Below are 12,175 nucleotides of genomic sequence, written 5' to 3'. Positions count from 1 at the left end.
GGGCAACACACAGATAGATGCGGTAGATATTGTCAGAACTTTGAAACTTTTTTTATCAAACAAAAATCCAGCTTTATTCTCATCGCACATTTACATTTGTGTTCTTCTCAACGTCCAGCAGTGACTGAAAATACTGACGATGTCATCAGCAAGCGACAAGCTGAAAGGGTAGTAAAACGAGAACACAATAAAAACAAGGCCTGCGGGTTCAAAGAATTGTAGTTAAATAATAACATGTTGTGGTCATTAAGTGGGTTTGTCGCCCGTGTGTGCGTTTATGGAGTTGATGTGTTGCAGCAGTCGGTCGCAGTGTTGACAAGTGCGATGTTTCTCCCTCACGGCTTCCACTTCTTTCTTAAGAAGATCTGGAAGGACCGAGCTGCCAGCCTTCAGCACTTCTGCAAACAAACAATAACAATATGCATTATATTACTCTTATTCATTATTGTATGTGCTTGTCTTCATCGAAACTTTATTTATATAGCACCTTTCATACATTGAAATGTAACTCAAAAGTGCTGAGTGATTAAAACAATAAAAAGAAAGGTTGATAATATTATTATTTAAACAAAATAGTTGTGCGTATTCGTCCACACCGAGCACTTGGTCTTGCATGGAGCTGTCAGGGTCGTCCAAGTGCAGGAGGAGCTGCTGGAAAAGGAACTGCAGGTGCGAGGTGCACAGTTGCACGTTGTAGTTGTTGCCACCCAAACTGGACAACCACAGGCTGAGAGCCTGAAGGGCCTCGCGACGCACGTCCTCGCTGTTGTCATCCAGACGCTTCACCAGCTCTGCGTCGGGAAAGCACAGGTGGCAAGTACTTGATTACAAGTACAGATACTCGTATAAAAGTAAAAGTACTCATTCTGTATAAGGATACACAATTCTAAACTTATATATATATACACACACACACACACACACACACACACACACACACACACACAGTGCTACCTCAGAGTTTGAACATAATTCGTTCTTGCAAAGTGTTCAAAGTCCAAATTATTCAACCTCCAAAACATTTTTCCCCATAGGAAATAATGTAAATGCAATTAATCCGTTCCTAAGCTCCAAAAACAGAAAATTCCCATTTTAATTTCTATTTATTTATTTATTTTTTACATTTACAGTACAGTACAGTATTTCAACAATAAAAAATACCTTACCTTTTTTGTTGTAGTGTGATGGCATCAGTGGATGATAAATGCTATGTTAATGCTAGCTTTAGTTGAGTGCTAAGTTTGTGTATTTTACATTGGTCATATTGTTAGACTACTAAGCGGTCCTTGCGTGCGTTGTTTAACGTCAGCACGTTGTTGAACAGCTAAGGCGGGTCCTCGTGCCAGTATTTATAGAATTAGTGACAGTAGTTACAACTGCGCGATAATCTCCTTCCACTGTGGTTCATAGCACTGTATGTTTTTCTTTGCTGCCACTGGCACTGTTGTCTTTCTTTCAAATCACATCCGGGAGTATTCACGATCTGACTGGAAATGAGCAGTGCATCGTCTCAACTACCGCAACGTGAGCTTTCGGCATTGCTCGGCTACCCGTTTTCAAGGTACGTTCGGCTTAGCTTACTTTGCTTGGGTGTTCAAACAGGCATTTTTTTACTCAGATTTTTGGTTTAAAGTCCGATCTGTACGAGTTCCGAGACGTTCAAATATAAATATATACGTTCCACTGTATATATGTTCTGTTTCACGTTTCCGTTCGTCATTCAGCTCTTGCACTTATATTTAGCTTGTGCAAAACAACATGAACTTTTTGAGGTCCGTCCAAAACAATCGAGCTGAACATACTGTAAAAGTAATTTTAAACAGTCACTCACGAGGAACCCAACATAACATTGCCAAAAACATGTAATCTTGATTAGACTTGGGAGATTCTTCTTCTCCAGACTTTTAGTGAGGTGGATTTCAACATTTTGTGGTAAATAGCGCCAGCTACTGTGCAGGAGGGAATTAACAATTAGTAGGCGTCTGATTGATAAAAATATGTATGGAGGAGAAGCAGGGGCACGTGCCACCCCAGCCTCCCCTCTCGCTCCGCCAGTGCTCTCCACGCTTTGCTTTCTAGCCACAGGCACATCCCAAATAATGAATATAAGAGTGCCGATAGTGCGCATGCTGATGTTGAACGTACCAGGGTAGATCTTGTTGAGGGATTCTTCGCGCAGACTGGATGCTACCCGTTTGAGGATGGTGGACAGCGTGCGACAGGCCAACAGTCGGCTCATCGGGAAGTCCTCGTCCAGGGATGACAACACCTGAGGGGACAGCTTCTCCTCCATACACAGTAGCTGAAAACAACACAACATTTAGCAATTCTTACAAATATAAAGTATACTACATTCGGAATCTATTAGGGTCAGGGCCATTGTTTACTACAAAAAGGCCTGGATCTTTATTAGAGGTAAGGTGTTTATTAGAAGGCAGACATTTATTTGGAAAAATATTTTTTTTGAATGAATACTTAATTGTATATTTACTCACTTGTAAAGAGTGATGTGTGATTATTGGAAGTAAGGCTTTGTTTTCAGTGAGAAAAGTCTTATTTGAAGAATTGACTTCTCATTGTAATATACTCAACTGTAGAATACTAGATGTTTATTAAATATCCATCCATTCATCCATCCATCCACTACCGCTTATCCGGGGTCGCGTTGCGGGGGCAGCAGCGTTGGAATGTTTATTAAATAGGAGGCCTTTATTTGTAAAGTGCTTTTTTATATATGTACATATTTGATGATATTTTTGATGAGCGAGGAGAACAAATATTGTAATTTGTTTTCTTCAATTTATATAAAAGCATGTTAATGCAGTGTTTTTAGGAGGTAATGTGTTTATTAAAGTAGATGCCTATTTGTACGAAATACTTTTTTGTAATTGACATTTTTATTTGTTTTAGGGTTTTTTTTAATGCAAAGGGAACCAGGCAGTTCTCTAATCTAGGTAACATGTTTTTTGTTTCTTTGTTTTTAATATGAGGCTCACTGGCGGGGAAAAAAAGAAAGATTTGATAACATTCTATTGTTGCACTCATCTGCAGAGAGTAAAAATATTTATTAGGGGTAAGGCATTAATTAGATAGGAGGCCTTTATTTGTACTTAAAATCTTTACATAAACAATTAGCACTTTTTTTAAACTGCAGATAAGACTAGGTGCTAATAGGAGGCAAGGTGCTTATTAAAGAGAGCCCCATTTGTACAAATGACTTTTTATATTTTGTTGATATGTCTTTTATTTAAGTGCAGAAAGTGCCAGAGAGTTAATATTAGGTACAACTTTTAATTGATATGAGGACTTTATTTGCACAAATGACATTATTTTTTAGGAATAAGGCCTTTATTAGAATAGAGAGCATTTTCTACTTTTATATTAGATATATTACCTCAACTAAGTAAATTATTACGTTTCAGTTTAAACATGTAGCGATAGACCGTCGTCGTATCTTGACAATTTTTACTTAAAATGAACTCCATGAATGACTCCCTTGATGTACAATAGTTGATACTGTAGCTTGAGGGAAAGCCAAGACAAGTTGGCGAGAAAAAAAAGTGACACTGCATGACATCAGCGAGCGCAAGAAGGCACCGAAGCTGTTAATTGTTCTCACAGGAAGAAACGATATGAAAGGAGCGCCTTAACACCCACGTGGTCCATCCAGCTGTCTGCCCGAGACGTGTGAACGGGACGGGGCGTGTGAGGCACTTTGGTCACGCCGCACGCGTGAGGGCAGCCAGATGTGTGCGCGTGTATGAGTGTACATCTGGGAAGTACTCACACTCGCACACTGAGTGGTCAAGAATCTTCCGCGAACAACCCTGGCTAAACCTACCTTAAAATGACCTTAAAATGGTGACTTGAGATAAAGTTGAATTTGTTCCGTGACCATGCTGACGTCACACATGGATAATATGAGCACAAAATATGACTGTACCTAATGTGTAGTCCTTCCTCGTTTTTATTCTATATGGTTTATTGGTGGTTAATAAACCATCTTGATTGCGCATTACCACCACCAACTGATAATGCCCTTCCACTGGAAAGAAACTAAAGCAATAGCCTGTAACTAAAACAAAAAACACAAAACATCGTTCTCTGTATTTTTCCAGACGACAGTGATTGGACACATGCGCCGACAGGCAGGTGCAGGGACGAGAGCAGAACAAGCACTGCAGAACAGGGGCATCGTTGTTCCCCAACAACAAAAAGGTATTTGAACCCGCTTGCCCCCCGTATGCACCTGCTGCCCACTCTATGACATAAGCGCTTAAAGATGGCGGCTGATTGGAGCATGAAGGAACCAATCACACGACTCCTGGGAAAGAGTTTAAGACGCATTAAGTCTGTTTGGAATCATTCACTCATTTCTTACTCCATAATCACTATGCAGGGATTTATACATTGTCAGCGGACTATACTGAATCGTTAACGCATCAGTCAATAGTTTTGAAACACTACTCGCGGCACATCGGTAATTATGTCATTCTGGCACATAATTACAACGTACAGGACCAAAATCAGCGAGTGTGTACCTGTTGCGGCGTGATGCCACCCCCATGCAGCAGTGCCAGCAGACAGCTGAGGGCGGCGGTCCGCAGAGCAGCGGCAGTGCGGCCGGCTCGCCACACCAGGTTAGGAAGCAGCACGTCACCAAGGAACTTCTGAGACTCAGCTCGAAAAAGTCTGGAAGAAAGATTTTTTTTTTGTTGCAGCTGTGTTGGAATTCAAAAAGTATTACATTTTAAAATCTGCCTTTTTTAACTCATTCACTGCCATTGACGACTATAGACGTCAAAAATTCAGTTGAACTATTTTAGTTTCACCTTTTTTTTTTACACTTTTGTTAACAAGAGTATGAAAACCTAGGAAATGTATTGTACATTTAGAACAGATATAACACTTGTGATTAACTAGTAAAGTCATGTGATTAATTACAAATTTTAACCGCCTGATGCCACTAATTAAAAAAGAAAAGAAAACATTATTAAAAAATTAGGGGTGTCAGACGATTAATTTTTTACATTTTAATTATTCGCATGACTTCAATAGTTAACTCACAATTAATCACAAATTTTAGATCTGTTCTAAATGTACCATATAAAATTTTTCAAGTTTGACTAAAAATGAAAAATAAATTCAACTCTGTTAAGCATGAATGAAATAAATGAAGTCAACCCAGCTGGTTTTTTCCTTTGGAGGTATCAGAGATGATGCGGAGGTTGGACAGCATGGGAATTCCGCAATTCCAAGACAAGAGTGTGACCTTTAAAAGCCGTTGTGTTATGTCAAATGATCTGATGGTGGAATATCGCCTCACAAGTGTGTGAAAGCACACACACTTGTGCCAAAATCCGCTGGGTTCCCCATAAAAGGCAAAAGAGAGGTAAATAGAGGACCTTCCATCATGATTCTCGTGTGATAATTTTTGCAGGATTTCTGTATTAAAAAAAAGGATCATTTCTTTCTTTGACTGGTAATTTTTTTGTGAACTATCTCGTGAATCAGGTAATTTTGTAGATGGGAAAGCGAGACGGTGGGTTAGCACAATGACTTTCCCACACTTGCTGTAGGAGAGACCATCTGGTAGTCCTGTTCTTCACTTCTCCCTCCCTTTTCCATTCTGGCTCAGGCATTCCAAGATCCTCTCACACTCTAGCAGAGTTCCCAAAGTCCTTCCCTTCCAATCATTTCCGAGGGCCTGGCCGCCTGGTCATGTTTTGGCTCTACGGGTGATGTCACAACTCAATGACCACCATGCTTTGACATTGCACTGCCTGTAGGGGGAGACTGTGTGCCATGAATGCCATTTTTTACTCTGCATTTTAAAATCTGGTTTTCATCTTTCCAAACCAAAACGATTTATGACCATAATAAGTCTATCACACCTTCTCATGTCAAAAAGTCTCTACTTAAGTTTGCTGATGTTTCAGGAACATTCTTTGCTCTGTTATTCCACAATTGGGAATGGGAGGACAACGTCACCTTCTACTTTTCTCACTTCACGTGCATGAGGTCAAGTGATTTTGACTTGCCACCATCACTTTTCATTGTGCACCTTCTACTTAAAATTCCGTTTTAATCCACATAAAAACAACAGTTTTACGTGTGGATGAAAGACAAAACCTTTATTTTCCCTTGTGATGCAGCACAGTTGTCATTATGTCATTTTGGCCAGAGAACAAAGTGAAGAAAGATATCTCCATTCTCCATCACTACTATTATTGTCCTCTTGATGACATGAAGTATGTGTGTGAGCGAAGTGAGGGATTAATTAATCTACTAAAATGAAGGCCATAAAGCATGAATGGAAGGGAAAAGGATGCTTTTTGTAACTCATAGCACAGCTATCATTTAAATCCAAAGATTAAAGTAGTTTAAAGACATTCTGATGCCGAAACCAGTTACAACTCACAAGGGACAGATGCGGGAACATGGAAAAAAGGGAACTTAAAATAAATGGAACTTGAAGTTGAACATAAATAGTTTGGATCTAAAGAGTAACAGTAAATTTCACATTTTTAGCTTTTTCTTTTGCTGACGTGTGTTTGTTTTTTTGCAATGGACAGCATGATTTAATTAAAAATGTATAACTTTCTGTGCATCAATTAATTACACATGTTTATATTTGAGTAAGCAGATGCTAATGAAAATAAAATTGCCTAGCATTAAAATGGAAAGAGCTTGACTGCTTCTTGTTCCATCTCCTGTTCTTGTCCACTCGGCTACGTAGTTTCACTTTGTTATACTTTTACTTTACTTGTTAGTTTGACGAATAACACGGCATGATTCATTAGGCCAAATACAACTGCACTTAAATAAAAGTTTAAGAAGATGTTTTGAAGACAAAATGCAATTGCGTTGGACTTAAAAGTGAAATATAACTAAACTGTAATTAGGTGATTCCTTTGCATACCACTAGAGGGAGCCTGGGTACTGGGAGACATTTCTGATACGCCTTGAGAATCACTGACCTAAACAATAGATAAAATATATTTCAACAGGTTCATGTGCCGCATCAAACCTATATGTTAACAAGTGGAAAGGCCCGCTAATCATAGCAGCGCTTTTTGGCCTCAGCCTTAAGAGTTACTGACATGTCTCCAAAACAACTCCATGAGCGCGTTTTTGTCTTTTTGATTGACGGCGGCAGCCGCCCCGATATCTGGAGCCCTGCGATGGCCTCAGGCATTCCCTCAGATTAGCGGGATTGAAGGCCGCGCAGCTGAGGGAGCTCGGCGGGACACTGAAGGGTCCAAAGGGGATGAACCCATAAACGGAAGCCCCTCTTGTGGGTGCCACGCAAGGCAAAGTCATAGTACTATACAGCTGCCGAGGGATTGTGACATGTGGCTTTTCTCAGGAAGGGATAAGACTGATCACATCCCAAACAAGCTGATGTGCTTATCCTGACCTAATGGAAATATGCTGTTGTATTTGCATTTGTGTCTAATTCGGATGGCTGGTGGGTGGAGTGTTAGTTTGCGGTTTGATGTGAGGTGAAGCCTAAAAATATAGGGCGCACTCATGAAAAACAACAGTGGGCGTCCACAAGGCTGGAAGAGGCCATTTAGGAATTTGACAACAAATGTTAGAATCAGCAACATTTTTGAATCAAGTGGAGTCTTTTTGAAGGAGGGCTGGCTGGCTGGCTCCAAATTAATGCCAGTAATCCACCAATGTGATGAAGGCATGGATTACTGTATCAAAGTACTGTTGTGTGAGAAAAGGCTTTACCTGAGATGACAGATTAGAGCCTGCCCTCATCCCAAGTTTCTCTTACTCCATCCGTGTGTTTATGTGTGTGTGTGTGTGTGTTGCCTAACCCCTGGGAGTCCAGCGTTTTGCCTCCGTCCAGTAGCAATTTAGCGAGCATGGTGAAGACGTTCATCCTCATCTCCTGGTCTCTGTGTGGTTGGAGGCAGTTGTGCAGCAGGGGCATCAACTGGCTCACAAACTCTCCGATAACTGGACCTAGAACACACAGACAGACAGACACGTCATGTTTCCACACACAAATTTTTGTGTGGAACAAACGACACATTGTCCCTGTGTTTTAAAAAAAAAGTGTTCTCGTTTTCATGAGTGCGTCTTCTCATGTTTGCACCCTTTAGCGACAAGGCCTGCACACTCACGGAGTAGAGCATTGACTGAAGATCATTGAGACATCAGACGATGACACATGGGACCCCGAGGAAATGAGACTTAAAGGTCACACAGCGTTTCCAATCAAGTGTCTATTACAGGAAAAGGGAGACTCTCCCAATGCCCACACACACGCCATGTTTACGGAGCTATTTTTACCCCCATGTGTGAGTAATGCTCGATAAGCGTCCGTTCCCTGTTCGGAGTCTGTGGCACAGACGCGAGAGGAGACAGCGGATGTCCTGAGTGTGGCACGAGAGGAGATTTGCCAGACGTGTGAATCGAGAGGGTGTGTACCAGCAGGTTACACAGGAGGAAAGACACGCATGTACAAACAAGATGGTCATCGCCCTCATTTCCAAGCAGAGTGGCACGGTTTCCTACTGAAAACAGTTACTCTCAAAAGTTGTGACGAGTAAATACATTGTCAACTCTAAGGTCACACGTGATTCCAGGATGCTGGTCAACATCTGACATGTTTGGCTTAGGAAATAATTTTGCTCATAGTAAATAGTAGAAATGGAATTAAAAATAAATAAATAAATGCCGTCCAGCTGCACATATTGTGTATACCAAAAACCACCACTGGTCATCTAGCATGGGTAAAAAAATAGCTAAACATTGTTAATATGGACAAAGAAATACAATAAATGTTTGATGGGGAGTGCTTTTTTTATTTTTATTTTTTAGCTAATTGTGACGTTAGCCATATTTTACTGAGCAGCCATAACAAAGATGAGTGTATTTCTTTCCTATACATTTCCATTTCTGGTTCTGGGGTTTTTTCTGCCATTGCTGGTACCCTTCTGAAGGGACAACAATTTTTTTTTTTTTTTAAAGCAAATACAGAACTCAACATTAGATGCTCACCAAGCTTAAAGGATCTTTGTGCAGTTAGTCACTTTTTTACTCGCGACTGGCACCTCTGGACCAAAGTGTGACTGCAGCATCAGTGTCAGGCTCATTTCATGGTACGCGTGCGCGTATGTGCACGATCTTAAAGCGACAACCACAGTTGAATAACGAAAACATGATGCATGATGTAGAAAAATCTTTAATATTACCTTTTTAAACGGCACAATGCACCTCCGTCTTGTAGGATACAAAATAATGCTATCATAATTGACAGATTAATTTTTGCTAGTTTAGGAGTCAATTTTCCTTTGACTTGAATCTAGAGGTTCCACTCTTTGTGCAACATATCTTTACTGTACAGCTGCTGCATTCCAATAGCCAAAGTGCTATGGTTAGATATGGTACAAACTGCTGTCTGTTGATTGGTTGACAGAGAGTGGTCACATCCATGTGGTTTATATTTGTTTTTTTGTTCTTTTGTGTTGAAATGTCTGTTACTGTGGTGTGATGTCATGTGTTTACATTGCTGATGTAACGTTATCAACTAAACGCCCCTTTGGTGGAAACACATGCCACTTGACCACTCCAAACTGTTTTGTACTTCTTGATGGAAACATTCATATCATTAGGGCCAGAGCATGACTTGTGGTCTCTTGAAATTTTTTGGTGTTGTTATTGGAAGGCGAAGCACAAATGATTTGCCATTTTGAGAGCATTCCCGTCCATGCTCAACACCTCACCAATTTTTGCAGGTGTTTTCATTTAACAATATAAAATTTGGTAGACATGGTCGTTATGTGTAGATCCACAATAAAGTCTTAAGAACCCATGATTGAAAAGATTCAGGAGGTCAGACATATTGGTTCGAAGTGGCCTATTAGGTGATTCTTGCCAATTGGCAGAGGTTTTTGTCAGGTTGCTACCAAATTTGAACCATGTACATAAGACAAATGGGCGGTGCTGAATAAGGACAAAATAGAATTTTTGTGCACAAAACACTAATAGCTATACCCATAAGATCATACCTAGCATGTTTACAATGAAAGCCAGTGCATCGCTACTCACAATTTTATGAACAGTTTACATCATTGACCAAGGCGTCCTTTCCAAAGGTGAAATAAAACATTTACCGAGAAGCGATCAGTGTCATGCCAGCTGAGCAAACATGAAGGACATAAGAAGCCCTTGTTTCCGACAAACACAGATGATCGCTGGAAGAGCTGATGAGCAAGCAAAAGATCCAAGTCTGAGTCCAGCCTATTGTTTAACAGACTTCCCCCCCACTCCTAATGTGCACATCAAACACAAGGTCCACACATTCGCAAAGACATCCCGGCAATGAATCCTGGAGGGCTTATGAGCAAATGAGCGCCAATGAAAACGAGGCATAGACACATTAGGCCTTCAAAGTGGCCTTGATCCACAGAGGAAGGTCAAGAACAGGCGGCGGTCGGGTCGTTTGATGTTCTGACCTGTGCGGGGATCACCAAGCGAATGGACCGGTTGAGTGTGAGTGTGTGTGTGTGTGTGTGTGTTTGCGTGGAGGCTTAGGGGGCACCCAACTGCCTGCTCAATTAGAAAGGAAAGGGGGGGAGATGCAGATGAAAGTGTGGCACAAGAAGGTGCTGATGACGGAGGATTAGATGGCATAGAGAGAGCTAAAGCGAAGGTCTTGGCACCACAGAAGAGGTCACTGCTATTTAACAGACAAACGCACACACTGAGAGACACTGACAAGCAGGATTGAGGGAGAGACAAGGATTTGTAAAAGTCAACAAGCCAACTAGTGCTAATGACAGCCTTCCGTCGTTCTGTCTGTTGTTCTGTTTTCAAGCTGGGGTCCACAAAACATTCACAAAATAATTTGCAATAAATTATTATGTGTAGTCATTTTCAAAAAGTGCATACCTACATATGGGGACAAAAACAACAAGAAAAACAACATAGTGAGCAAACCCCCGCTTTTCACGGTGGATAGGGACTGGGCCTCATGAGTTCCCTCCCAAAAACAGATTTGCTATTGAGTATAGATGCCACAAGATGGCGGCAAAGCACTTACAATGGAGAGGATCATAAAACATCAACACTATGCTTATAATTAGGCTTTGCATGATCAGGATTTTTTGGGGGTGAACATCGATCAGAGATCAACGAGTAAAAAGAAAAAAAAGAAAAAGATAACCGATGATCAGAAGATGGAGCAATCTGTTTAAAAAAAATTATATTTACTTTATAGTTGACCATTGCTATTCGCAGTGGATGGGGACTGTACGGGCCCACGAATAGCGAAGAAGCACACGTCTAATTGACACCAATTGGAATGCATGGAAAAATTAAAAAATTCTTCAAAAACCGCTGATAATCATTAAATATAACATCAATGACATAATCGATCGATGGACAAATGAAGACATAACAGCCCATCACTGATATTGCATATTTGCATAAAATGCTAATTATCGGCCGAATCCTGATCCAGCCAATCAGATCCGTGCAAAGTCTACGTCTAATGTTTCTGGAATGCACACAACCCTGAACACAAACTACACAAATAAATTATTCAACACAAATAAGCTAGCTTCACATGAGATTCATCAATAGTATTAGCTAACATACTAGCCTAAAAAAAAACAAGCTAGCACAAAATGACGTGGCATCACACATATTTGTACTAGCAATTTAGACAACCTGTATCATGTGATTCCACACTTTTTTTTTTTTTAACATTTACAGAAAATCATAAATATCAGGGAATACAGGCAAATTGTAAAAGCAAAGTAGACTACATGGGTTATTTTTAGCTGTATCGGGAGAGAAGCAGAAGCATACTTTCAGTTTCACTTTGAACTGCATGATTTGCATTGAAGAAAGGAAGGCCAATAAGACAGGACATCTCAAAACGCAACATGTAAATTGGCACCATGTCTTTGCTCTACGTTCAGCATGATTGACTGATTACCACTAGGCTCATTTATAGTCATACATAAAACAATAAGAAACTAATGTCTGTTTCTGAGCTGGAATAAAATGTGCCCTTCAATGTCATTAGGAAAAGGTGAAAGAAGCGTCACAAGACACTGAGTGTGCTTTTGCAAACTAGCTCCTGTGTTCGCGGCCATGTTGTTAGTGGAAGTAGTGCACATCACCTAATGTCTGGTATTAAAAAAGT

At 40.5% G+C, this 12,175-nt stretch overlaps 1 protein-coding gene across 1 annotated transcript in view; it reads right to left on the bottom strand.

The window, feature by feature from the left end:
- Positions 1 to 84: 84 nt before the first annotated feature.
- dnaaf5 (dynein axonemal assembly factor 5) overlaps positions 85 to 12,175 on the bottom strand; it is a 49,390-nt gene continuing 37,299 nt past the window's right edge. Inside the window, exons 11-15 of the mRNA XM_086088003.1 lie at positions 7,833 to 7,980; positions 4,542 to 4,692; positions 2,146 to 2,302; positions 597 to 791; positions 85 to 398 (exon numbers count right to left, since the gene is read on the bottom strand). Coding sequence (XP_085944129.1) covers positions 247 to 398; positions 597 to 791; positions 2,146 to 2,302; positions 4,542 to 4,692; positions 7,833 to 7,980 — 803 coding nt within the window. The 3' untranslated portion in view covers positions 85 to 246. The remainder of the gene's footprint in view (positions 399 to 596; positions 792 to 2,145; positions 2,303 to 4,541; positions 4,693 to 7,832; positions 7,981 to 12,175) is intronic.

The sequence above is a fragment of the Leptonotus elevatus genome, chromosome 1 (assembly GCF_054856555.1).
Source record: "Leptonotus elevatus isolate MCC_2025b chromosome 1, RoL_Lele_1.0, whole genome shotgun sequence".
NCBI lineage: Eukaryota > Metazoa > Chordata > Actinopteri > Syngnathiformes > Syngnathidae > Leptonotus > Leptonotus elevatus.
The sequence above is the reverse complement of the archived record's forward strand: the minus strand, read 5'-3'. Positions and strand labels throughout refer to the sequence as shown.